Source organism: Capra hircus, chromosome 2 (genome assembly GCF_001704415.2).
Source record: "Capra hircus breed San Clemente chromosome 2, ASM170441v1, whole genome shotgun sequence".
Lineage (NCBI taxonomy): Eukaryota > Metazoa > Chordata > Mammalia > Artiodactyla > Bovidae > Capra > Capra hircus.
Window position 1 is genome coordinate 19,675,824 of NC_030809.1, and position 27,846 is coordinate 19,703,669.

A 27,846-nucleotide genomic window follows, 5' to 3' on the forward strand; every position below is an offset into this window, starting at 1 on the left:
TTCACAGAAATTTTCTCCAGAAACTTTATTCAACAGAAATTATAATAGCCTGCAAAGTAGAATGTAGGAGACACATTGTTAAATCATTCTGGTTTCATTTGTCAGTATGGAGATGCTATCAAGAAATAAAAGAAAATTGAAACAACCAATTGCCAAGCAGTATGCTCACTCCTATCATCTCTATCAGACATCAAGGAATTATATCTTCATCAACTTTAATGGTCATATCTGTGAAACTAAGGACAGTATACAAATGGTTGACTTGTGGACAAAGAGAAAACATTTGAAATATCAAAACAGCTTGCTGGCTGGCTGTGACGCTCCAGCTTTTGATCACCATGGCTGGCAAGTTTCTTTGTTGACTGATTCTCTTCAATCACCGCCATATCCTACAGGTATTATCCTTACTGCCTAATAAAACAAATTTCGCAAAGTTATTTTTCTTTGTTTTACTCATTTAACTCCATGTTTGCAGGTTGACATTTTCTGGGTCATTGTGGATGATCAATGTGCTCAATATGCTAGCCCCTGGGTGTCCAGCTCAGAGCCCGTTAGCAGTTCCAGTGTTTGTGGAGAGGGGATCTGTTTGTTTGTCTTGCCCGTTGGTCATAAATTGGGCAAGTTCACATTCTACTCCCCTATGTAAGATTCATGGCATTGTAGGATTAGAGAGGGCCTGAGAATGCAGCCACATCACCCACCCCTCTGCTTATCCCCGTCCCGCTTCATGCATCGCCACCAAGTGGCAAATACGATGGCTTTGAACATCTCCAGGTTTGAGTGATCAGTTTATGAGGAAGCAGCACATTCCACTTTGGACTGTTCCAATATTACAGTGAATTTTTCTCCTCATCAGTCAAAATGTGAAACTCCTGCACTCCCCGGGACAGCGATAGACACTCTTCCAAAGCAGCCTTGATATACTCCTGCCGGAGGGACCCCATCCACATTCAGGCCCTGGGAATGGCAGCCCCAGTATGAAGCACTGCTGGGCTCTGCTGGTTTTTTCCACCTCAGGTGCCAGGCATGTATCATCAGCACAAGCAGTGTGGGGCTGCAAAACCCTGTGCAAACTGCACATTGTCCCCAAAGGTATCTCATCTTTTTGAAAGTGTCCTGACCACTCCGGACAGTCTGCTTCCATTTTGGGATTCTAAACCCTCAGGCAGTCCACTGGAAATGCATGCAGTTAACCACACCAGGGTCCACCAGGGAAACAGGGCAGATTCATATTCAAAGCGCTCTGCTGATGGCAAGGAAGACATGTCACTTCCCATTCTCATAAACGCTGTCATTGAGTGGACCAGTATTTAGCATATTGGTGCTTTTATTTATTTATTTATTTTTGGGATTATTCAGTCACTATGTCGTGTCTAACTCTTTGCAACCCCATTGATTATAGCATGCCAGGCTTCTTTGTCCTTCACTATCTCCAGGAGTTTGTTTTGGGAAATACGAAATAAACTAATAATATCTTAAAAGAGCTCAGGCTTTCGAAGGCCAGCATTAAAACAAGGCACAAACAACTAATATTCCTTCCCTAAATACTCCAGGGCCTTCTGTGGATGAGGAAAGAGGTATTGCAGGGCTGGCCCGGCTTAACACAAACAGGGTGGACTAGGAAAGGTTGGTCCTCTGACAAAGCAGCCCCAACTCCAGTGTTCTCCGTCACAACCACTCACATCCTTCATCATCAAGAGAAAGGATTTGATGCTATTTACTATGGTATTGTCTTAGGAATACCTACATTATAGTAACACTTACAAACCATAGGCCCAAAGAAAGTAATCTGTGATTTTAGAAATCATCCATAATTAAGTAGAAAGGACTGGAATTTCAGGGCAAAGGCAGAGATTATTCTCAGTACCTTTGAAGTTGTCTGATTAAAATGAAAATCAGCCAACATATGAAGCCAAGTTTGCATATGCGACATTAAACTCCTTAGACCAGTTAAGCAATTTAAAAATTTTCTCAGTACAATGAGAATCATTGAGAGTTAAGCAGATTCATTCCCCTCTGGGTATCGCCACCCCACACTATCATTTAGCACTCTGCTCCTTGCCAGGGTTTCCTCCAAAGGCACCTACTCACGTTATGCCATATTCTTGGCATTTTCTCCCTTTTCTACAACCTCAGCTAACCTGCTCTTAATCCAGTTCTTATGAAACATTGCTGATATAATTCACTCACAATAAATTGTTAATGGTTGAAAAAAATGTTCAATGTGTGCTCTTTTCCCCATAAATTAACGGGTTACAAGGGGACATCCAAGGAGAAAACAGTTTTGCTCAAAGAATAAATCTCTAATTGGCTGTAAATCTCACCCTGGAGAATTCAGATCCTGACTTGTTTTAGTTACTAAGACTTACTGCCATCAACTGAATATTAACCACTGGATGGATGATGCCTGGGGGTATGTAGTCAACAGTAAGGCAGGCTACTAAACTCTTACCCTGTCTGGGGCAATTGAAATTCAGGATTCACAAAGCCTTAAAGTTGGTGGCAGAGCCTATTCCTGTGGTCCTGCAAAGCAGCTAAACCTAAATAATGGACCCCAGGTGAGCTAGGAACCCTGGAAGAAGGGTGGGGATAGGAGTGGGCTCCTTTTGGTATTCAGCTCAGAAACTCTAATAACCAATTTGAAAGGAAAGCTGAGTTGATGGGGTTTATTTCTCCCCTACCTGTAATGATTATGTCGCCTTTATAGTTGAAAGCACAGGAGAAGATCTCATCCATGTGTCCTTCAAGAACCTGGAGGCACTGACCAGTCTGAGCATCCCAGATTCTGGCTGTTTTGTCAGAGCTCCCAGTGAGAAGGCGGTTGCCTTGTGGGTTGAAAGAAATCTACAAGCAAGCAAGGGGTCGGTGGGGAAGCGATCACAGGTTGGTGTAATTTGATTCCCAGTATATTTTTCATCAGTAAAAAGCGGACATCACAAAGTTACCTGTTCACCTTCCCAGCCTGGTACTTATTCTTACCTAGAACAGTTCCTTCAGGGTAGGAAAAAAACTGCAGAGACTAATACATGAAAATTAAGATCTAGACAATGATGTCTGACTGCCTACCCCTCACATACAAATAAGGATAAAGCTCCCTTATACTTTGAGTGTTCCCCACCCAGCTTCTTTTCATTTCAGGAGCAAAGGCTGTTGACACCAATCTCTCCACTCAAACCAAGAGGCAGAGCCCTGGTGTGGATGAGAACACAAGTCAGGCATCTTCACACCCAAACCTTGGTGTCACCTCTACAGACCAACTTTCTGTCATCATGAACGTAAGGATGGTCCTTCAGTCTATGGCGCAGAATGTCAGGGTCCACAGGAGAGGACTGTCTGTGTTGCTACTTAACGTGCAGCAGTTTCCATTCATGTGGGCTTGACAGCCCCAACAGGCCAGGCATTGTCACATGGTATGTGAGCAGCAAAGAAAAGTGTCAGTCCTCAGTTTCTCTAGAGGTCGTGTTTATAACCTTTTCTAAATCATCAGAAGATGGTGATGTGGGTCACTTCCTCTGTGACTATAGGTTTGATGAGGGCAAGCCCCAAGATTATGGCTTTTTCATCACAGTGTCACCAGGGCCCAGCATGATACCTAGCATAGTGGGAGCTCTCAAAATGAATGAAAGAATACTTTAGCTTGGCACCCCATAGAAATGCCATTACTGGATGGCAATTCAATAAGGAATATATCAGTTAACAAGCATAAAATGCAATAATGTAGAGTCTGAGAACTCTTTCTACTCATACACACACAAAAACAAGTGTGTTTGTTGAGTGTGCCACACCAGACACTCAGAAACACAGCTCAGTCTCTCTCTGTGGCCTGTATCCCATGGCCACATCCCTCATCCCTCGTACTACCAATCTCCCGGGCCTCCCAGCCTAACACAGAGGATGTGCTCTGCAATGTCTAAGAGACCAACCCTGATGGCAGGAGGGCAAGGGCCACCAATAGCAGGGGAGCCTGCAGAGACATGAATCCATTGAGCTGATACACTAAAAAGAATGAAAAATCTCATCTTAGGCACGAGACCAAGGAACGGGGCTGAGCTGGGGGTGAGAGTCACTGGTCCCAGCCGTCTCTACAATTTTCTGAGGACATCTCTAAACCTCAGATCACTGACTAGATGGCCGTACTGCATGGATAAGCTTTTGGGAGGAGTTCATATGAAATCCTAAACTACAGCTTTCAGGTTTCAAGATAGGTCATTTTTAACTTTTTTAAGCAGTGAATATTTCTAGGCAATACTTCCTCAATGGCATGGGATCTACAGGACACTTGACATTTGCTGTGCAGCCTGTTCTTTTGCATAATATAAAAGAGGTGTGTTTACTAGAACCAGGAAAAGCACTTTACTAGCTTCTTAATAGCTTTAATGAGTATGCTTTGCTAATTGAAACTTTTTTCATGGCTAAGGAGAATGCTGTTTTATACTTTATCAAAAGTTTTAGAAATCATTTTATTACACTGAGTTTGAGGACACATTTGAAAAGTTACTCTTCAGGTAACTGATTTCTACAAAGAATAAGATAACTGGGCAAAACCTCAGTGCTATCAGTGACAATAGACCGATTTGTATTAAGCCTGATGCTTATTTTTGAAAATAAATAAATTGCTCCAAACAAGAAAAGAAACTCACCTTTGAAATTTCTCCTTCATGGCCTTCCAATTTGGTAACACAGTTTCTTGTGGCCGCACTGAAAATTCTTGCTGTTCCTTTTTGAAAGGAGTGGAGATATATATAAATTCATCAGAAATGCAGGACTTTGAACCACATGACTTGAATTATCTAAATATCTATCCCTCTGACACCTAAGCTCTGTGCTAAGTTTGTCTTCTTGCCTGTGGTGAGAGCCAGACACTTTATACTATAAATGCAAGCTGATCCCACTACAGGAGAAGAATGGGGGAAAGAAGCATCTCTCTAGCCCCAGCTTATTAGAAGAGACACTAGGTTCCAAGATAGATGGAGGTGCAAGGACAGGAAATCAAAAAGAATCAAATTTTAAAGAGAAAAAATGGAGAATCACAACAAGTTTTGATGATTCTGATTACCTACAGAAATAAATAGCAAGACTAATATCATACACCAAATATGAGTCTAAGATTACAGAAGACACAAGAGGCCTTCTGAGAGGGGTCAGCAGCCACTACTTACAAAGAATGAAGAATAGGTGCTAGGAAAACCTTTTCAACAGAAAAGGCAAATAGAATGATTTGTTCCCTGCTGTATATCCAGTGCCTAGAAATGCCAAACTCATATTAAACACTCAATAAATAGATGTAGGATGGATGGATGGATTGATGGATGGATGGATGGATGGATGGATGTGTAGATGGATGGATGGATGGATGTGTAGATGGATGGATGGAAGGAAGGATGGATGGATAGATGGATGGATGGGTAGGTGGATGAAGGATAGACAAATGGATGAATGGATGGATGGATGGATAGATATAACATTTCCTTAGAATTAAGGAATAGAGTCATTACCCAAGCATAGAAGGAGGAAAAACAGAAGTAATGAAATTGCTGCCATAAAAAAATTAAAATTTATCTGGCCAGGTGAAGGATGCTGTCTCAACACAGAGTATAAAATCAAGGTAAAACTCGCAAAGATAGGGAATTTTGCTTACTTAATTTCCATTTAGAGATAAGCAAAATATCTTAATTTTTACCTTTCCTCTCTGACAACTTCAGGAGGAAGTAGACAAAAATTGCTATAGTAGAATTAATATGATTAAAATGTAATATTGCTACTTCATTGCATATTTCAAAAGCTTTAAAGGAAAGTGATCCACTTGTTTTAAGAGTTTGTGAATAAGACAAAAATATGCAGTATAGACTAATACATCAAATTTTGCAAAAGTATTTTTAAGTTTCAGAAAACACAAAAATGATATAGCCTGAAATTGCAATTTTTATAAGATAGAAATATGAATAAGACGTCAAAAAAAATTCAGCCTTGAGAGTAACTCCAGTGAAGGCGAAAGAGGCAATAAATATAAAGACACAGCTTGTAGCTGCACAGACAACTAACTGTTGAATGAGATCAGATTTTAAGAGGGGAATGAGGAGCAAAGGCCAAAGGTAAATCAAAAATGGCTCTAAACATCACGACTTCTTAGGAGGAACAGAATGAACACAGGCTTACGACACAAACCAAAAGAGAAAGATGTTTCTGGAAGTTATATGCTATTGGAGAGAGGAAAGAGCAGAATCACTGCCAGAGAAAGCAGCAGCTGATGGGAAGGACAAAACTAAAAGAACCGCGCTTGTATTTTATTCTCCTCCATCTCTCAGCATCCTGATCTCTTGGCCCTGCTTGTTTCTTCCCCTATATCACTGACAACTCCTGACATTCTATTTAATCTAATATTCTATGTAAGATACATGTATACTATTGTCTGTGGTCTCCCCCTTCGAAACATAGCTCTAGGAGGGAAGAGACGCCCATCTCTTTTTTCCATCGATATATCCTGTGTTCCTAAAGAATTCCTGGCACAAAGTAGGCACTCCATGTATATTTAATAAACAGATTCTTTTGTATAAATGAGAATGATATTTAAAATGAAAAGGGCAGATTCATTATTTTCAAGGGGTGATTTTTAAAAGCCAAGATCTGTGAGAAGATGAGAAAATAAGTAGTTAGTTTAAAAAATAAAATTCTCTAGATTCAGGGTGTTTGTATTCCAGGATGCAAAAAAGACGTGTGTGTATGATCAAAGGATCACCTTTGAAAAGTCCTAATGAGTAAGAGAACAGCTTGCAAATATAATTTTAAAGAGTGAGACAGTAATAAAGACTGTAATTAAAATGAATCACAGGCAAAATTCTACAACTGACTATAACACAAAGTAGCTACTTAAACGTATGCTAGTTACAGGGAGCAAGTATAGGCAAAGAAATGAACGGAAACAGCCTAGAAACAGCATTTGATTTTTGCCGGAATTTCTTAAAAAGCTATTAAGGAATTTACACAAGCATGATGCAATCGCATATGTTCAGTAAGGGAATTAAACATATGTGCAGCATCATACATGACTGTCAGAGAGGTGGCTTAGAGGGAAAGCTTTGCTTACATTGTCAGGCCAATGACACAGCCATAGAGTAGCAGGACACGCACTCAGAGCGGTTGACAGGTTCAGAGTCACCTGTGGTTATCACAGAGAGGATGTAGACATAGGATGGCATCAGGCTTGATGGTATCGTGAGGGCCATGGCACAGGCATAGTTTAGGATCAAATGTGATCAGAAGGATGACACAGATAGAGTGCAGCATCACACATGTTCATCAGGGAGATGGCCTAGACACAGCATAGTGTCATGGATTACTGATAAGATCACAAGGATACAGTTTAGAATCGAGGCGATGAGACAGACGTAGCGTAGCATGATCCATGACCATCAATAAGATGATACAAGCGTGATGTAGGGTCATACACGGCAGTCAGAATGTTGATGCAGACACGGTGTGCATTGAGGGTGTAGTTACCATAGAGATACCACAGCTTTAGCATAGCGTGATGTGTGCTTCTCAAGATGATGAAAAGACATAGGGGAGCATCATACAAGCCATCAAGCAGATAATGGAGACAGAGGGTATAGTCATCTGTGCACTGTACGGAGATAACACATATACAGCATAGCAACATGTGTGGTTATCAGTAGATGACACAGATATGTTGCAGCACCATACATGGCCTTCCTGGACATGAAGCAAACTGAGTCATCACACACAGTCATCTAGGAGATGATGCAAAATAGGGCAGCACTCCACATGATTGCGAAGGAAATGATAAAACAAGGTAAAGCATCACACTGAGCTTTTGAGGAGAGTACATGCACACAGACATTCACCATGCGGAATTATCAAAGAGAAAAGCCTCACTTTAAAGATCATACATAGTTATCAAAGAGATAATACAGCATCACACGTGCTTGCTAAACAGACTTTGCACACATAGCACTGCATCATATACGGTTGTCAAGGTGACAACACAAACATCTTACGGCACAATCTAGTGTCATCAGTGAGACAGCCAGCAGCATAGTGGCATACGCAATTATTTTTAAAGGAGTGTAGCTATAGCATAACTTCATTGTCCAACACTTTTGCGACCCCTTGGACTGTAGCCCACCTGGCTCCTCTGTCCATGGGATTTCCCAGGCAAGATACTGGAGTAGGTTGCTATTTCCTTCTCTAGAGGATCTTTCTGGTCCAGGGATCAAACCGTCATCTCCTGCATTGGCAGGTGGGTTCTTTATCACTGAGACACCAGGGAAGGCCCAACAATAACAACATACAAAATTATTTTAAAAGGATGTATATATAGCATATATGGGCTTCCCTGGTGGCTTAGAGGTTAAAGTGTCTGCCTGCAATGTGGAAGACCTGGGTTCGATCCCTGGGTAGGGGAGATCCCCTGGAGAAGGAAATGGCAACCCACTCCAGTATTCTTGCCTGGAGAATCCCATGGACAGAGGAGCCTAGTGGGCCACAGTCCATGGGGTTGCAAAGAGTCGGACACGACTGGGAAACTTCACTATATATAGCATAACTTCATTTGTTATTGTCAACAAAATGATACAAAGAATAAAACTATACATGCTGTCAAGATGATTAGACAGGGTAGCATCTGACTGGTTATCAGTAAGATGGCATAGGCATAGCATAGACTCATAGATGGTACTCAAGAAGATGAGGGGTAGCACAGCATTATATAAGTTTCATCATGAAGATTTGCGAGACATGGGAGAGCAGCACATGTGATCATAAAGGAGAAAATGCAGATTTATTATGTCACCATTGATAATGGTCAAGCTGATGAGAACATAGGGTAGCATAACGCATGGTCATCAGGGAGATGACCCGAGGTGTACTAATATATAAAGTACATGCATATATATAGTTATCAAGAAGATGATAGAGATATAGTCTAACATCATATGTGGTTGTCAAGGAGGCGATACAAACCTTCTACAGCATCGCATGCGATATCAAGAATATGATACAGACACAGTGTAGTGACATGCATGGGCATCAGAGAGATGAGGCACATGTTGTTTCTATCATAGCTGGTCATCAAGGAGATGACTTGTAGTGCAGACTCACCTATGTTTATTAAACAAAACATAAATCCCTCCATAAATTAAATGAACAGGCAGATTACCTACCGTCGGCTGAAGCAGTTGCAATAAGCTTTCCGGCATAATCAAAACAGCTGTCTAGTATTTCATCATCATGGCCCGTTAATGTTGCCACGCATTTTCCATTTACAGCATCCCAAAGCTACAATTTAAAAAAATGATGAAGACTATGACTTCCTCTCTAACACACAAAGATGGCCAGTAGTCTTTATGACATGTTTACAGCTGATTAAATAAACTGTACCAAAATCATGTGTATAATTTTCACTTTTTGTTCATTTTCTTTGATTCACAGCTAGAGACTGTAGCCAACCATATAACAAGGCATGCTTTTGACACAGAGAAGATCAAAGGCAGACTTCAGAATACAAATCTGTCACTATTTTAGGAAAAAAAAAAAAATCTCAAAGTGCGTGCTTCACTGATGGAGTAGAAGCAACCTCTTTTCATATGAAGGTCAAGTAATAAAGAGCTTGATCTAAAACTACAATGCTAGGAAATAAAAACTACACTCATATTATAATACATTTAATATACAATCTATATATCTAATAGTAGTTCTAGAGCATAAGCTCTCAGCAACAGAAACACAAAGGCAGGGAGACGTCATGTTGAGACTTCTTGAAGTTTATGCTAATGGAAGTTTAATAAAGGAATAGAGAGACATTAAACAAAGATAATGTGCCTTCATAAAATAAGATATTTTAGCACAGGGAACTCTCTACTCAGTGCTCTGTGGTGATCTAAATGGGAAGGATACCCAAAAAAGAGGGAATATGTGTGTATGTCTGGGCGATTCACTTGGCTGTATAGCAGAAACAAACACACACTATGAAGCAAATGTTCTCTGAAAAAAAAGATCTTTCAATACATTTGAGTCATCAAAGCTATTTTACATCATAAATCCTTCAAACTTGGAGGATCATCAACTTGAAACTTAAAAATTACCAATTTTTGGATCTTAATTTTCTAGCACCTTTAAAATGTGTTAATGCTGCAAGGAATACTTGACACAGTACAAAGCCCAGACACAAGAGTTATAAAGCAAAGGTATTTCTCGAGCTTACCTTGCAGGTTTTGTCCATAGAGCCAGTTAATATCAGAGAGCAATCCCAGTTGAACAAGGCGCTGCTGATCTCAGCACAATGTCCAATTAAGGTATACACCTTCCTACAAAACGAAAATGGTTCAGACTGGTGAAAGATGCATTCATTCAGGATATGTGGACAAAGAAAGATGTCAAGCCATCAGTGTACAAGGTGAATTTCAGTTTTCACAAAATATCTGTGATGGCTTAACTGTAACTCATAAAGAGTCAACTAGCCTCTTAATTTCATCTTAACAAAAATATACTTAAAATTTTAGGCTTAAGCAGGCTTCCTCGGAAACTCAAGTAGGCTTCCTGGCTAACTCAAACGGTAAAGAATCTGCCCACAATGCAAGAGACCTGGGTTCGAACCCTGGGTTGGGAAGATCCCCTGGAGAAGGGCATGGCAATCCACTCCAGTGTTCTTGTCTGGAGAATCCCCATGGACAGAGGAGCCTGGTGGGCCACAGTCCATGGAGTTGCAAAGACTTGGACACGACTGAGCGCCTCACATAAGCACATAATTAAAATTTAAACAACCCAAAATAACAACATTACTTAAGATGATGCTTCTGAAAGGCATGGATAATCTGAATCCGGGAACTAATTTTACAGGGGGTGGACCCCTCTGTAGTTCAGAAACTACCCGTCAGTTGTCTAAGAACCCTTCCTTCTCAATGCATCCATCTAAATTGGGATCCCTGAAAACTGAGTGGAGTTTTAAACACAAATAAGCTAATTTAGTTAACTTCTTAGCAACAATAATTAGGGAGAAAATTAAAGTTATTGGACTAAATTAAATTTGCATCATTAGCTGTGATTTTATTTATTCATGATATCCACGCTGACCCTAAAGACAAGCCGCTGAAATCTGATTACACAGTACATAGAATAAATAATAGTTATATAACCAGGCTATTGCTAACATTCTCCTTTATGTTGCTTTTTGCCATTATTTGCTCAGAATTCTGAGGAAGCATATATACCAAGTAAGTCAGAAAGAGAAAAACAAATTTTATATATTAACACATATATGTGGAATCTAAAAAATGGTATCAATGAATCTATTTGAAGGGCAAGAATAGAGATGCAGACATAATGAAGAGATTTTGGACACAGCAGGAGGAGAGAGGGGGCCGAATTAAGAGAGTAGCATTGAAATATATACATTACCATATGCAAAATAGATAGCCAGTGGGAAGTTGCTGTATTAACACACAGGGCTCAATTCAGTCCTCAGTGATGACCTAGAGGAGTGGGATGGGCTGGGGGTTGGGAGGGAGTCTCAAGGGGAAGGAGATACATGCATGAAAGTGAAAGTGTTAGTTGCTCCGTCAGATCCGGCTCTTTGTGACCCCACGGATTTTAGCCCGCCAGGCTCCTCTGTCCATGGAATTCTCCAGGCAAGAATACTGGAGTGGGTTGCCATTCCCTTCTCCAGGGGATCTTGCCAACCCGGGAATAGAAACCAGGTCTCCTGTACTGCCAGTAGATTCTTTACCATCTGAGACACCAGGGAAGCCCTACGGCCGATTCATGTTGCTGTAAGGCAGAGGCCAACACAATATTGTAAAACAATTATCCTCCAATTAAAAATAAATTAAAATAAAAAAGAAATATCATTAAAGAATGAACTGATTTGCTTCCAATGTGTCCTATTCCTATGAAATCCAAGGCACAGTTAATAGGTTTAATATTAAGCTGATCAGTAGCAAGTCTTTTCTTAATCTTCTGATGCAGGTTTAAAAAAAACTTAAAAATCCAAGATACCTTCCAGTATCAGCCTCCCACACTGTAACTGTGTGATCGAAAGAGCCCGTGATGATCCTGTTTCCTGACGTGTTAAAGGACAAGGAGATGATTTCAGCTGAGTGTCCCTAGGAAAAGAGCAGATATCCACATACATACCTATAGATGAAACAATTTCTACCCATGGATCACATAACAGTCTGAAAGAAAGCACTACACAAAGGCAAAGCTCTACAGGGAGAAGAGAGATTAGCAGTTGGGGGTGGGAATAGAGAAAGACTGTAAACCAAGGGCACAAGGGTTTTTTGGGGGGTCGGGGGTGGGGAGTAATGGAAATGGTCGAATGCTAGTGTCTTGGTGATGGTTGTGCAATTCTGTAAATTTACTAAAAATTGAAGAGATTCAACCAGTCCATCCTAAAGGAAATCAGTCTTGAATATTCATTGGAAGGACTGAAGCTGAAGCTGAAACTCCAATACTTTGGCCACCTGATGCAAAGAGCTGACTCATTTGAAAAGACCCTGATGCTGGGAAGGTTGCAGGCGGGAGGAGAAGGGGACAACAGGGGATGAGATGATTGGATAGCAACACTGACTGGATAGACGTGGGTTTGAGTAAATTCCGGGAGTTGGTGATAGACAGGGAGGCTTGGTGTGCTGCAGTCCATGGGGTCACAAGGAGTCGGACATGATTGAACAGCTGAACTGAACTGAACTGAACTGAAGCTGTTTTACAAAAAAAAAAAGAAAAGAAAAGGATAGGTGTTGGGAAATCAAAGGACTTCATTCATACTGTTGTGGAAATGCTAAAAAGGTCTGTATGCTTTATGGGCTAATTTTGTTTTTTTTTTAAGTCTTACTCAGTCATCTCCAGCTGTTTGCAACCCCGTGGACTGCAGTCCTCCAGGCTCCTCTGCCCATGGAATTTTCCAGGCAAGGATACTGGAGTGGGTTGCAGTTCCCTTCTCCAGGGGATCTTCCCGACCCAGAGACTGAACCCAGGTCTCTTGCATTGCAGGCAGACTCTTTACCATCTGAGCCACCAGGAAAGTGCCCGGTATGCTTTATGAGCTAATAATAGGTGACGGGCAAAAGACAAAAAGCTTGTGAAATAAAGCTAGTGTTTTAAAAACTAAAATTCTTATAGTGAATTAACATGAAATAGATTAATATTGGCCTGACTTTCATCTGGATGTCCTCTGGGGTGGATGAATCAAACTGTATGAGACAGTGGGAAGAATGGGCCCCCCGCTGCTGTAGATCCTGCTTGGATGTAGCTCTCGTTTTGCCTAACAATTTCAGTAAATTCACTTAGTTACTTTCTTTATAATAAAAAAGTTAATCTACAAATTAAATTTCTGGTTGGTTCCAAATGACAAAGATTAAATGGAGCTGAACATTAAAATTCTGAGAACACAGATATATTCCCTGGTGTCAGACAGTGTGCAGAGCAGGACATATGCCTTCCAATGCTCTTAGGCATTTGCCTGCAAGAAGAGGTGATGAAGAAGCCCAATGCACAGAACTGATGAAGGTGAAGATGTGAAAAAGAATGCCTATGTAATAGAACAAGACACCCATTTAATAAAGAAAAACTCTTGCTGTCAGTTAAAAGCACTGTTTTTCCTCTCTTTTTCTAGTCCTTTTTTAAACTTTCTTAGAAAAAGCTCACCTATAAAATGGGTTCTATTTTTAAAATCCATTTATAAATCAGAAAAATAGGATAACGTGATTTCCCATTCAACTGTTCCCACCTATTGCCACTGGGAATCACCCTTTTTTGTTTGGCTAGGGCGGGAAGAAGTGGAGGACAGTGCTGAATGGACCTGTGGTGGAGACAGATAGGACCCCCACTGAGATACAACATCAGCATCCACTCTTTGGGCAGTGCCCTTTGACCTTGTCACCTCCTGCCACTTGCCCCTTATGCTTCAGACTTTGTGATACAGGAAGCTTCTGGGACTGGAGGTTAGAGAAGAAGGGAGTTAACAGTCATTCTTTTAAGACATTTTCTGGTAGGTTCCTCCAGTTCTGCCTCTTCCAAAAGGTGCCAGCCTCCACAACCTTTGCTTCTAACCAGGTAGATGACCATAGGTTTTAAGCAATAGCCACTACCTTTTTTAGACTGAAGCTAGTTGAAATAAAAAGCCCATCAGGCTTGTTTATGGGCTTTTAAAAAGTCCAAAAGCCCAGGGTGTCCATTTAAGTCTTTGGGAATAGCCAGCAAACCAACTGAAACACTTTTTTACTGCAGTCTGAAAACCAATTGCTCAAAAACATCTTTTAACTTAGAGTTCAGTTTGTAATAAAAGTACAAATTTAAAAAAAAAAAAAAACCTCAGGTAAAAAGCTTATCCAAAGGAACAGCCAATGAAGATGTGAAGCTTTTAAAGTTATTAACATTAGCAACATACTGTTAAGGTGAAAACTTCCTCTCCACTCTGAATGTCCCAGAGCTTGGCTGTCGTGTCCATGCTTCCAGTCGCCACCAATGTGCTTTGAGGATTAAATGATAAACATACCTGAATTACATGAAATGGGAGAGATTTTAGAAAGATAGAGTTTCAGATTGTTAATCCTATTATACAGAAGCTTGAAGCTGCAACTCCCTTAGCAGATTCAGCCTAATTCTTTGCACAAATAAGTAGGCAAAATACCAGATATGAGTAGCTATCAATCTGCAGGTTGACCTGAAAGCAGTCTCTGCTTGAGCAGAGGCTGCTATTCTCCACGTCACCCAGCTCAGGCTTGGAGGCGCATTGGTTCCCCTTAGTCACTTCTAGACCACAGAAGATCAAGAACAAAAGCAAAGCCCATTCCTTTGAGATTCAAGCTGTCTGGCTCCCTTCCATTTTTGTTTATTTGTTTTAACTTTTTGGCCATGTCTCGGGGCATGTGGGATCTTAGTTCCCCAACCAAGGCCTGAACCCACACCAGCTCCAGTGGAAGAGCAGTGGACCATCAGAGAAGTCCCTCTGGCTCCCATCTTCCTCTCAATCACATCCCCTCACTTGCTTAGGACTTTGGTTATTGGCTTACAGTCTCAGTTCCAAGTCCCCAGTACCCTTCCTGTGGGCCATTCATCCAACACCCTTGGGCCCATGGTCCCAGACTCCTTTTTATAATCACCCCCATGGCTACAACACCCTGACCTTGGCGTCACCTCCTCTAGGAAATTCACCCCTGATACACCAGTCTCTAGTTACAATTTCCCAGGACTTCTGCTTTTTGTCTTCTTCACCAAGCCCAGACCCCTTGCCCGCTGCAGGATGACTTCCATCTCATGTAAACCCCTCTCTTTTCTCCTGGTCCATCATGCCCCAGTCAACTGACACCTGGAGAATCACTCTTGCCAGCATGCCCAAAACTCCTACCCCCATCTTCCACCTGCACCCTTCACAAATCTCCTAACAACTTGTATTAGCCTGGGATTTTATCCACTCATTTGCCAGCCCTACCTCATCACTCGACCAAGGTAGTTTAAGAAAATAGCACGGCAGACAACGAGCGTTGCTCATTTGTGCCTTCCATCCTCAGATGTGACCTCAGTACCATTGCCTACTTTGCCCAACATGCCTCTGACTCAGTACATTCTACCATTCCCTACTCTTGACTCCACTCCCATCTTTATTCCTGCTCATCAGATAACTTTGCCTCCTAACACTTCCCTGAAAAAGCCTTACCTGTCTGATGGGAACTTCCTCCCCTGACCCTCACTTTCCTCTCCCCCAGCCTCAGATTCAGAGAGATCGCTGCCATTTTAAGACACTGCATTCCCTGCGCTCCACGGGGAGATGATCTCACCAACTTTCCTTTCACTCTAAACTAGATCCTTCCCAATAGCCTATAAACATGTTTGAGTTCTTCCCACATGAAAACAAATTCTCCCTTGACTCTGTCTGTCCCTTTTTAAACTAACTTTATTTCCCTTTACAACCAAATTCCTTGGAAACATAGTCTCCCAGCACTCGCTTCCCATCCTGTCTGCTGGGACCACTCTGGATAAACGTCCAGCTGAGAGGCTTGGTTTGTCTTGGTCATCTCACTTAACCTGCCTGAGGTTCCTGATATTTTCTTCCTTCTTGACTCTTTTGATAATGCTCTGCTTTTCCCCTCTTACTTCTTATCTCTTTTGTTGTATCTTTTCAAAGTTTCTCTTCTCCATCTTCCCAGCATCCCGCCAGTTTTCTCCTCAGAGTCTACCTTTCCCACTGGGAACTTTTCAGTTGTTTGGTGGTTTCTACTGCCACCCAGATGCCAGTGACTCACACATCCATGTCTTTCACCCAGACCTCACTGCTCAGCTCAGCCCCAAAGAACCAACTGCCAAATGGATGCCTCTTTTTGGACATCACACAGGGAGATTTTATCACCCTGTCTGCTATTGCTACTGCTAAGTCACTTCAGTCGTGTCCGACTCTGTGCCGCCATCCCTGGGATTCTCCAGGCAAGAACACTGGAGTGGGTTGCCTTTTCCTTCTCCAATGCATGAAAGTGAAAAGTGAAAGTGAAGTCGCTCAGTCATGTCTGACTCTCAGCGACCCCATGGACTGCAGCCTACCAGGCTCCTCCGTCCATGGGATTTTCCAGGCAAGAGTACTGGAGTGGGGTGCCATTGCCTTCTCTAAGACATGCAAATCAAATGAAGAAACCTGTTTTTTCTCTTATGCACAGACTTGGTGAATGGTACTGTCAGTTGCCCAAGTCTGAAATCAGGAAATCATCCTAAATACTTTCTTCCTTCATGCCTCATATCTCCCTGGTAACCCAGTCCTACCCCTCCCACCCCTTAACTTCTCTCACACTCTCCTCACGACAGGGCTTTGATATCTTTCTTTGCATAGTTACCAGATCCCCACTGGCTCATACTTCCCATATTATCCTCCCCTCATGTCTCCTTCACAATGGCAAAAGAACCATCTTCCCCAAATGCAAAACCTGACCATGCCTTTCTCAGGTGAAAACTCTCAGCAGTATGGCAATATCTCCAGGATAAAGTCTCAATTCCTTAGCATGGCATTTAAGACCCTCTATAAATCTGCAGTGTAGCCTCTCCTGCCTCCTCTACTTCCATCACGCAAAGACTGGGATCTAGCTTTGTGGGTCAACACATAAGCCAAGTCATTGACACCTTTAGCCCAGACAACTGGGCAACACCTGGGATCCCTGCCCATCACCTCTGACTGTGGGCAGGCAGTGCTTACAAGTGTGTGTGTTTCCATATAAGCACTTTCTGTGCAGTGAAGCTGGGAGAGTGGTGCTCTGGACACTCAGCCACTCAAGTTCTCAAGCATGTGCCATGGTTATACACCTCCTCTGCGCATTTGTTGGTGCAGCTCACTCTGCCCAGAATGTACCTGCCACTTCTCTGCAGTCTTCCCTGAATATCTCTCCTGGACAAGGAGTCTTGGCTATTCCCTCTGTGCTCTCACTGAACTTCACACCAACTTCTAGCCCACCTACAATACATCTTTGAACTTAACCATGGACACCTCTACTCCCTCTAGAAAACTACAAAATCTTTGGGGGCCAAGAAGTACAATTTGGCCCCCACACATAGACCAGGGCTTCACACAGTCAATACTTAGCAAATATTCATTGGGTTGATGTCGTTGATTCCAAAATATGAATGTCTTCCTAGGAACTATAAAAAAAGAAAACCTTCAAAATTCCAAGGGAGTGTGGAAACACGGCCACACTATGAAAATGATGATTGTGTTTTCTTTATGACCATGTGCGAGTTACCTCAGCATCCTCAACTGAAAAATGGAGAAATAGCTACCCCTTAGGGTTGTTATGAGGAACAACTAAGCTAATACATGTAAAAAAAAACTATAATTTTTCACTGCAGCATCCCCAGCAAAGTACCTTGAACATAGCTCTTGTTGGATGAAAATATAATAAATATGAAGAATGACTATGAATAAATTTTACTCCTAAAATAAGCAAACTCTTTAAAAGCTTCCAGTTGTTCCACAGGGTGCAAATGATCTCACTAATTGTTGTAAGACATTTAATACAGAATGAGTTAAGGATGAGGGCTTCCCAGTAGTGAAAGCAATTTAGAGTGTCAAACCACTTATGCAAATCTGAGTTCTAATTTTATATAGGAAACAATCAGCTTAGATATTTTACATGGTATAAAAAAGTTAGTTTAAAAGCTATTTTAAGAAGTTCGCCAACCCTCAATCAAGTCAATTCGCTAAAGGCAAGTCAATGAAAAAGACATCAGATTGGCTATTGTACTCATACTTTTCCCATTATTTTTAGTCAATGCAGGATATGAGTCTTTGACAGTATCTGCAAGATATTAAAGCTAGAGTAGTTTATGAAATGATATAAATACCATCATATATAATATAGAGAAATTTAAAATAACAGATTTTTAAATTAGTTATAAAGGTATAACAACTACTTTTGCAATGGAATCCTAGAAAGAAACAACAACTATGTGAAAAGCCAGTGTAAACTCATCACTTGCAATATATGTGCTACCCTGGTGGGAATGCTGACAATGGGGCATGCTTTGGAGGAGAGGTGGAGTAATATATGGGAAACTTTTGCACTTTTCACTCAATTTTTCTGTCAACCTCAAACTTCTCTAAAAAATAAGATCTACTGAAAAAGATAAAAATAAAACAAAGCAAAAACAAAAGGAATGACAACATAAAAATATACTAAAAATATAATAAAATAAATATACTCACTATTTCTGCCGTATGACCCCTAAAGGTATGGTAACATTTTCCAGTTTCTACACTCCATAGTTTACAAGTCTTATCAAAGGACCCAGTGGCAATTTTGTCACTAAGATTTAAAAAATATATATATGGAATTTGAAAACAAAGTCAATCACAGTATTTGATACACTGAATTAAGACAAGATATTAATACATGGATCTCTATTTAGAAATCTACTTCACTTTCTATACTTCAATAAAAATTAATCTTAAAAAATAAATAAGTAATTTATTACTCAGTAATTTATTTTCCCTCAGGAGTCCTGAGGATGGGAAGCGCCCCTCTACACCCCACCCGCACAAAAAAGTTTATTTCACTTTTAAAATAATAAGCAATCAGTAAATCAACTATACTCCAATGTAAAATAAAAATTTTTAATAAACTAAAATAATAAACAATCCTGTATCTGTTGCAGTGGAAAACAAAATATTATTCTAATTTTTGAATAGTATCTCTTTATGTGTTCAATTTTAAATATTTTACATTTTAAATATAAATTGTGTTTAAGATTGCAATAATTTTTTCATTAATGAATATGGTAAGGGATTTAGTTTAGAAAATTACTAACAAGTGGAAATTAATAATGTGTAATATGGTTACAGGAATATGGAAAAATTATGTTAGATATACTGAAGACAGTAATATCAAATTTAAAAGAAGGAAAATGGAAAGATATAGATCCAATTAAACATGTGGCTAGATAAGGTTTTGAGAAGCTAGACAGTAAGTGTCTCCTTGGGAAAGTAAAATCTGTATTATTCCAATTGTAAGGTCTTTAAAGAAGAAAGAGGATTTGGAGAGGAAATATGATAAAGACTTCAGTTCCTTTCAAGCAAGAAGCTTCACACATCTACTGTGGATCAGGGCTACTGATCAACACTCAACAAGTAAGAGTAAATTAGCCTGTTCAACCCTCAATCAGGGAACTAACAAACATCTTTTCCTTCACCCTGAACCCTGTCTGTCTTTTGTACTAATAACAAGTCATCAAAAGTTCACACAGTCGGGCCATCACTTGCAGTGCAAGCTCACTGTTCAAAAGTGTAGGAAAGTGTTCATTTTACCCCATCTTCAACAATGCTGTTGTTCAGTTTCCCAGTCGTGTCCAACTCTTCATGACCCCCATGGATGGCAGCACGCCTGGCCTCCCTGTCTCACACCATCTCCCAAAGTGTGCCCAAGTTCATGTCTATTTCATCGATGATGCCATCCAGCCATGTCATCCTCTGATTCTCTCTTCTCCTTCTACTCTCAATTTTTCCCAGCCTCAGGGGCTTTTTCAGGGAGTCAGCTGTTTACATCAGATGATTAAAATACTGGAGCTTCAGCTTCAGCATCAGTCCTTCCAATGAGTTTTCTGGGTTGATTTCCCTTATGATTGACTGGTTTGATCTCCCTGCTGTCCAAGGGACTTTCAGGAGTCTTCTCCAGCACCACAGTTTGAATGCATCAATTCTTTGGCATTCTGCGTCCTTTACAGTCCAGCTCTCACAGCCATACATGACCACTGGGAAGACCATAGCCTTGACTATATGGACCTTTGTCAGCAGAGTGATGTCTCTGCTTTTCAATACACTGTCTAGGTTTGTAATTGCTTTCCTGCCAAGAAGCAAACATCTTCTGATTTCATGGCTGCAATCACTGTCTGCAGTGATTTTAGAGTCCAAGAAGAGGAAATATGTTACCACTTCCACCTTGTCCCCTTCTATTTGCCATGAAGTAATGGGGCCAGATGGCATGATCTTAGTTTTTTTAATATTTAGTTTTAAGCTGGCTCTTTCACTCTTCTCCTTCACCCTCATCAAAGGGGCTCTTTAGTTCCTCTTCAACAACATGACACGTAATTTATTAACCTCTTAATTTTTGCCATTCATATGGCCAAAACATAAAAATAATTTTAAAATTCTTATTTGCCTAGCTAAGTATGTCTATTCATATTTTTTGACTATTTCTCAAAGCATTGTTTCTATTGATTTGTAAAGGAGTTCTTTACATGTTCTCCATAATAACTCTTTGTTGCATATGTTACAAATTTTCTCACAGTGATCACTTGACTTTTCTTTTATGTATTAATTTTTTAAACATGCATATGTTGAGTTGTATGTACTGAAGTCCATCAGTCTTTTCCTTTGTAAAACAAAAATGTGAGGGGTCCTATGGCCCAAAATACATATCCCAAAGAAAATTGTAAGTGCTCAGGACAGCTGCAGACTTTATAATTATCCAGACTCTCATGCCTTGACTCTCTCCTCGGTTCTCAGTGCCCCCACATGGTCTCCTGTGGTCTCTAACACTAAATGAAAAGAGGGTCCTTTCTGCAATGTCTTCTCTAATTTTTATAATGGTCTCATCTACAACTTCATTTAGTAACAACTTTTTCAAATATTTACCTTATCTGTGTTTTCATAGGAGACAACAGCTTTAATTTCACACATCGCATTTCACTAGCTTAAGCAATATCTAATTAAATTAGATTATTACAAATTGAAAGCACAACCCCCTACAAGCAAGTTTGTGGACAAATACGACTAACTCTTGGTAAGCTGAAAACGCCCCCAGTGGAAAGAGAAGTTAAGGGTACTGGTGGATAGAGTAGTTGCTGCAGGCATTCAGACAGCTACAGGTATAAGAAGTATGTCATTCAGAAGGATAGAGGACCTTGGGAAGATCTACTGAATGGGTTAACCAGAAGTTAGCTTAAAAATGGTTCTGGCACATTTCCTACTATTATTTAGCATGTCACTATAGACGGTTTTCCACCTGATAAGACTATACGTTAACTTCTACACAAAACAAACCGTGTCATGCATGTACAGCTATTCTCTCGCGGTCCAGTGCTAGAAACATCAGCAGGAACTTCCGGTCAGGGTTCATCTTCCGGTCAGAGAACTCCCAAGGGCAGAGAGTCAGCCCTGCATCAACGGGAATTCTAGCTCACCACTCTACTACTGTGTGATCCTGGGAGGGGCGCCTGAATTTTATCTATGTTATGTGAGGCCAGTAATACCTCTCCCAAAGCTACTTTGAACACTGAGGAAGATATTTAAATTTATTTTTTTATTTTATTGTTGGAGTATAATTGCTTTACAAAGTTGAATTAGTTTCTGCTGTACAATGAAGTGAATCAGCTATATATATACACATATCACCTCCCTCTTGAGCCTCCCTCCCACTGCCCCATCCCACCCCTCTAGGTCACCGCAGGCCACCGAGCTGAGCTCCTTGTGCTATCCAGCACACAAGTCATGTATTTTATACACTAAGTAAGTAAAGTCACTCAGTCCTGTCTCTTTGTGACCCCGTGGACTACAGCCCACCAGGCTCCTCAGTCCATGGGATTCTCCAGGCAAGAATACTGGAGTGGGTTGCCATTTCCTTCTCCAGGGGATCTTCCCGACCCAGGGATCGAACCCGGGTCTCCCGCATTGGAGGCAGACGCTTTAACCTCTGAGCCACGAGGGAAGCCCCTATTTTATACACTAGCTATCTATTTTATACACACACATACATATATGTGTGTCAATGCTACTCTCCCAATTCATCCCATCCTCTCCTTGCCACAGTGTCCATATACATCTGCATTCTCTATTCCTGCCCTGCAAATAGGTTCATTCATACCATTTTTCTAGATTTCATATATGTGCCTTAATATACAATATTTGTTTTCCTCTCTCTGATTCACCTCACTCTGTAGGACAGGCTCTAGGTTCATCTGAACCTGCAAACATCCTAACTCACTTCGTCGTGTCTGACTCTTTGCGAACCTATGGACCATAGCCCACCAGGCTCCTCTGTCCATGAGATTCTTCAGTTAAGAACACTGGAGTGGGTTGCCATGCTCATTCTCAGGGATTTTCCTGACCCAGGGATCGAACCTGAATCTTTTCCATCTGCTGCGTTGATAGGCGGGTTCTTTACCACTAGCGCCACTTGGGAAGACCTGGATTCATCCACATCACTACAAATGACCCAATTTCATTTCTTTCCATGGCTGAGCTGGGCTTCCCAGGTGGTGCTAGTGGTAAAGAACGCACTTGCCAGTGCAAGAGACATAAGAGACATGGGTTGGATCCCTGAGTTGGCAAGATCCCCTGGAGGAGGGCATGGCAACCCACTCCAGTATTCCTGGCTGGAGAATCCCATGGAAGGAGGAGCCTGGCTGGCTGCAGTCTGTGGGGTCACATAGAGTGGAACATGACTGAAGTGACTTAGCATGCACACACTATAGCATACATCAGACACTCAACAACTTTGGGTTCATCTTCCACTTTTCCTTCCCCAATAGATGGAGGAAGAGATGAATAAAAGAACCAGTGGGTTAATAAGGAATCACTGGACGAGTGGGTGTCTTCTTACCCATAAGGGTTGTTGAATGCTATGGCATACACCACATTCCTGTGACCCTCCAGGGTGTGAAGCTCCTCTCCAGAGGCAGTGTCCCAGAGCTTGCACGTCCGATCATAGCTTCCTGTGATAAAGCTAATACAAGCAGTAGAAATACAGCACAAGGTGAGACCAGCAGCGTGTTAATAAAAACCGCATGTTTTTGCCTGCAAAACTATAGCCTCGTTTATCTTGCTTTTTACAGTGAAAATTGTGTATGCAGAACAAAGAGTTAAGTGAAAGTGAAAGTGACTTAGTCATGTCCACTCTTGGCGACCCCATGGACTGTAGCCTGCCAGGATTCTCTGTCCATGGGGATTCTCCAGGCAAGAAAACTGGAGTGGGTTGCTATGCCCTCCTTACATTATGGGTAGGCAATTTTCATTTTAAAAAAGATTTGTATCCCTTGGTTGTTGAAAATTAGAAATTTAAAAAAAAATAGACATACACATAGAAATAAATAAGCAACGCACAGAAGATTTTCGGACAGTGAGACTGCTCTGTGTGATAACATAGCACTGTATAGATGTCGTTATACATTTGCTAGCCCACGGAATGTACAAAACCAAGAGTGAACCCTAATGTGTACCATGAACTTTCAGTGATAATGGTGTGTCAATATAGTTCAACAGTTGCAACAGATGTAGGTCTCTGTGGGAGATGGCGATAGGGACAGAAGCTGCTGCGGGGTGGGGATGCAAGGCAGAAGTTATCACAGAGAGAAAATCTCTGCACCTTCTGCTCAATTTTGCTGTGAACCTAATGCTGCTCTAAGAAAATAAAGTCCAATAATTTTTTTTAATAAACAAAGAACCTTACCATGAGCCTGATTTATTAAGTGCAACGTTAGTCAGTGGCAGTATATGTGCTCTGAGAACCTTCAATAAAAGAAAACACCATTCATTTCAAACTCGAACAAAATTACTCAGCTCATTCATTTTAACTTCCAACCAATGAAGACATTCAAATGCATCTTAATTATATATAATAAATGGATAGTATCCAATATTTGAACAAAGGAGGAAAACACATAGGACCTTCTGTTATTAAGACCAATAATACATCTGGAGGTTACAAATAATTACAGAAGCATGATCAAATCTATGTTTTCTATCAATGTGCTTTTAGATAGATTATAGCTATGAGATACAAATAGCTGTCATTGTTCAGTTGCTCAGTTGTGTCTGACTCTTTGCGACCCCACGGACTATAGCACGGCGGGTTTCCCTGTGTTTCACTAGCTCCCGGAGTTTGCTTGAACTGATGTCCATCGAGTCAATGTTGCCATCCAATCATCCCATCCTTTGTTGCCCTCTTCTCCTCCTGCCCTCACTCTTTCCCAGCACCAGGGTCTTTTCACTAATTTATATTCTCTTTCACATATTGTACATGGTTTGTATATATGCATAAACAATATATATAGGAAATAAACCATAGATGTTTCAAATACAGATTAACAATGAATTATTACTTTTTGAATCTGAAAGCTTCTTTAGAGTTGGAATATATCATGGAATTTATATTTCCATCCGTATGTTGTCTAGCACATAGTGGATGCTTTATATTTATTGGATGAATATACTTAAATTGGACCATCTGTTTTTAGTTAGGATGACTGGCCAGACTGGAACAGTCCTAATTATGTCTACTACCACCAGACTGTAACTATTAATAGTGTCCTCCTTCACTATCAAAATATTCCCTTTGGAAGGTAAATTACAAGATCATATAAGTTATAGAGCTCATATTTGAAGTAAAATAGTGTCACCTGCTGGAAAAAGAATTATTACAAGAATGACCATCTTTCAGTAAGTTGAAAGAAGGAATACAGAAAATTGTTGAATACTTCACATCAGACAAAATATGCTGAGTATATAAATAACAAGTAATATAAGTCACAAAAAGTGAAATCAGTGTAATATAAATCATTTCTATAATAAACCATTAAATGTTGTTAAATCATAAAGAAAAATGAAAGCTGTTATTGAAGCAATAAATGACATTTATTTTAATTTAGTTGCCAAGATTATAGATGAAAATAAGCATTTCTTTATGGAATTAAAATTATTTACAATCCATATAAATAAATAATGTACTGAAATGCAGTTTAGTTCATATGGAAGCAGAAAATTTGAAATGTTGATACACCATGAAATACATCTTAATATTACTCCAACTGGAAAAAAATTTAATTATTCAATAACTTAGAGCTACTTTAATGATTATTCTTTAGAGTTATTATTATAAAGAAAAGTTAAAGTTACTAATGCAAATCTTTATTGAACCTGTCAAGAAACCAATTTTTGAATTTTATTCATTCATTCAACAAACATTTAAGATTTAGTCTTAGCAAAAATGTGGAAGACCTGAAAGAAAACATGATTTATATTTTATTTTAGATTAGTAGAATTAAGTAATTCATTGAAGTTCTTCTACTTGCTATCTTTAAACATGCATTACCTTAAAAAGATAGAATTTGTGGTTGCTGTGTTGTCCAAGTTTATTTTGTAATCTCTGTATTAAAAGTTTAACCTGGTCTGATCGTGAAGCTGTGATGAGAGGTTCTGCTTTCTGTATCTCTTCTACTAATGCACTGACATCTGTACTGAAATTCACACACACAAAAAAACGTTACTTTTTTCTATGTCAGAAATTGCATATACATTCACTACATGAAGGATTGCACTGCTTTATGAAGTTCAAGATTTATAAATTGTCAACAGCATCATCATGTTCACCAAGAGATTTCCAGGGGAAAAAAAAAATCATAGAAATCAATAAAGAGCATCTTGGCACGGATGAAAGCTGCCTGGGTTCTCTTCAATGCCTTTCCATTACCTGAGACTTCGCTTGAGGAAGGTGTGCAAAGATTCTGATTTGCTCATCTAAGAAGGCCAAGTGCTGCTTCTGAACAAGAGCTCTTTTATTTTTTTTTTCTGTTTCTCTTTTTTTAAAAAATAAATATATATTAAAGTTGCCCAATCCTACTTTACTTTCCATGTTACCTATGATCTCCCATTTAATCCTATAACAACTCTCTAAAATGTAATGCTTTTCATAACTATTTTGGGGATGAAGACTCTGAGGTTCAGAAAGTTTCAATTTGCTGTATTGTGGGGGAAAGAGTAAGTACCTCACTAAAACAGACATTCAAAGAACTATCATGATTATTAATTTCTTAATGCTATAACATTATCTCCCTGAAAGTGAATCAGTGTGAAAAATACAGATGCAAGTTTCCCCAGCATTCAAATAATCTGCAGCAATTCTAGTAAATTTTGCTAGTTCAGAATATTAATTCAAGACAAATATTAATGTCTGTATACCACAAAACATCAAGAATAGGGTCATTTTGCAAAACACACCTCCAGCTGCAGCTCCTTCAGGATTCACATCAGAGTCTGAGCCCAGAGCTTGCTCTTCTTTGCAGCCCTCAGCCCCTGGCTAAGCAAGAGGGCCACACAAGAGCCTGGCCACTTCTGCCCTGTGAGCTTGGCCATTTCCCCTTCTGCCCAACCCTCCCTCATTCTCTGATCTGTCCCGGGGTCACCTCCCAACAACCTTGTACTCGCTTACTTCTGTCTCAGCAAATGCATTAAAAATGCATTGTTTAATAGGCATCCTTCTTTTCATAAATAAACATGTCCTGAGCTCCAGGTTTGTGCAAGGCGCTGAACTAGGAGACCCTTCATTCAACTAACATTGATTACTTGCCATAAGTTAGGCCCAGGGAATGTCCAAGATATGGTGCCAGCTCTCAAGCAATACAGTCTTTCAGAATAAGAATGAATATTTGGAATGGAAATGAATCAGAGGTGGTTCCTAACAATGACTTTGAAAGACTCAGGGGTCAACAGAGTTAGACCTGCATAAGAATTCAAAAGATAATAATGGAAAGATTTTCAACAAATGTTATGGAAAGATTTTCAACAAATGTTATGAATCAAAACAGATTTTCAAACCAAAAGGTTTATTTTTTTAAAATAAGGTTGGTTTGGGAAGAAGAAAAGGACAGACTGATAATCCTTTTCCCACACCCTCCTCATTCCGCAAGAGCCGTGTTTAGTCACTTCAGTCATGTTCAACTTTTGGGGATCCTGTGGACTATAGTCTGCCAGGCTCCTCTGCCCATGGGATTTCTCAGACAAGAATACTGGGGTGGATTGCTATTCCCTCCTCCAGGGGATCTTCCTAACCCAGGGATCGAACACACGTTTCCTGAGTCTCCTACATTACAAGCATTTGCATTTACATTGCATTTACCACTGAGCCACCCCAGAGGCCCACTCAGCAAGACACTAAAATAAAATTCACTGAAACGAACAGGAAATAATACACCCAGAACAATTTTTTTAGTAATGTATTGTCTGTAGTTTTATGAGCTTATCTATGCACCATCCTATGTCAGGGTTTTCCAATAATGATTTTGGACATGAAATACATGCTGCATTATATAGCTCCCTTACCTGGGATCAAGATCAAGCAAGTCTATGGATTTGGTCTTTAATTGTCCACTTTTTTCATATTCCAGCATAATTCCTAAAAAATAAACAAATATAAAACACTTATGATGACAGCCTAGGCCAAAAGTTAACCTACTTAGATACAATTATTTCTTTTTTTTCCATTTTTGAAGATTTTCAACATAAAACATAAGTAATATTCAATAAATAATTGAGTAAACAAATAATGTAACATTAAGTAATACAATCACTCATAAGTCAGAGAAAGGTTG

General features: G+C 40.1%; 1 protein-coding gene across 1 annotated transcript; it reads right to left on the reverse strand.

Annotated features, from left to right (window-relative positions):
* DAW1 (dynein assembly factor with WD repeats 1) lies at positions 1–27,646 on the reverse strand. The gene is made up of 12 exons (XM_018038266.1): positions 27,578–27,646; positions 25,572–25,716; positions 23,931–23,989; positions 23,085–23,207; positions 18,695–18,794; positions 14,402–14,509; positions 12,010–12,116; positions 10,220–10,322; positions 9,180–9,294; positions 4,641–4,717; positions 2,682–2,844; positions 1–411 (listed from the first exon to the last, which is right to left on the reverse strand). Exons 1-12 carry the CDS (start codon positions 27,643–27,645, stop codon positions 377–379), a joined length of 1,203 nt encoding a protein of 400 aa, XP_017893755.1. The 5' UTR covers position 27,646; the 3' UTR covers positions 1–376.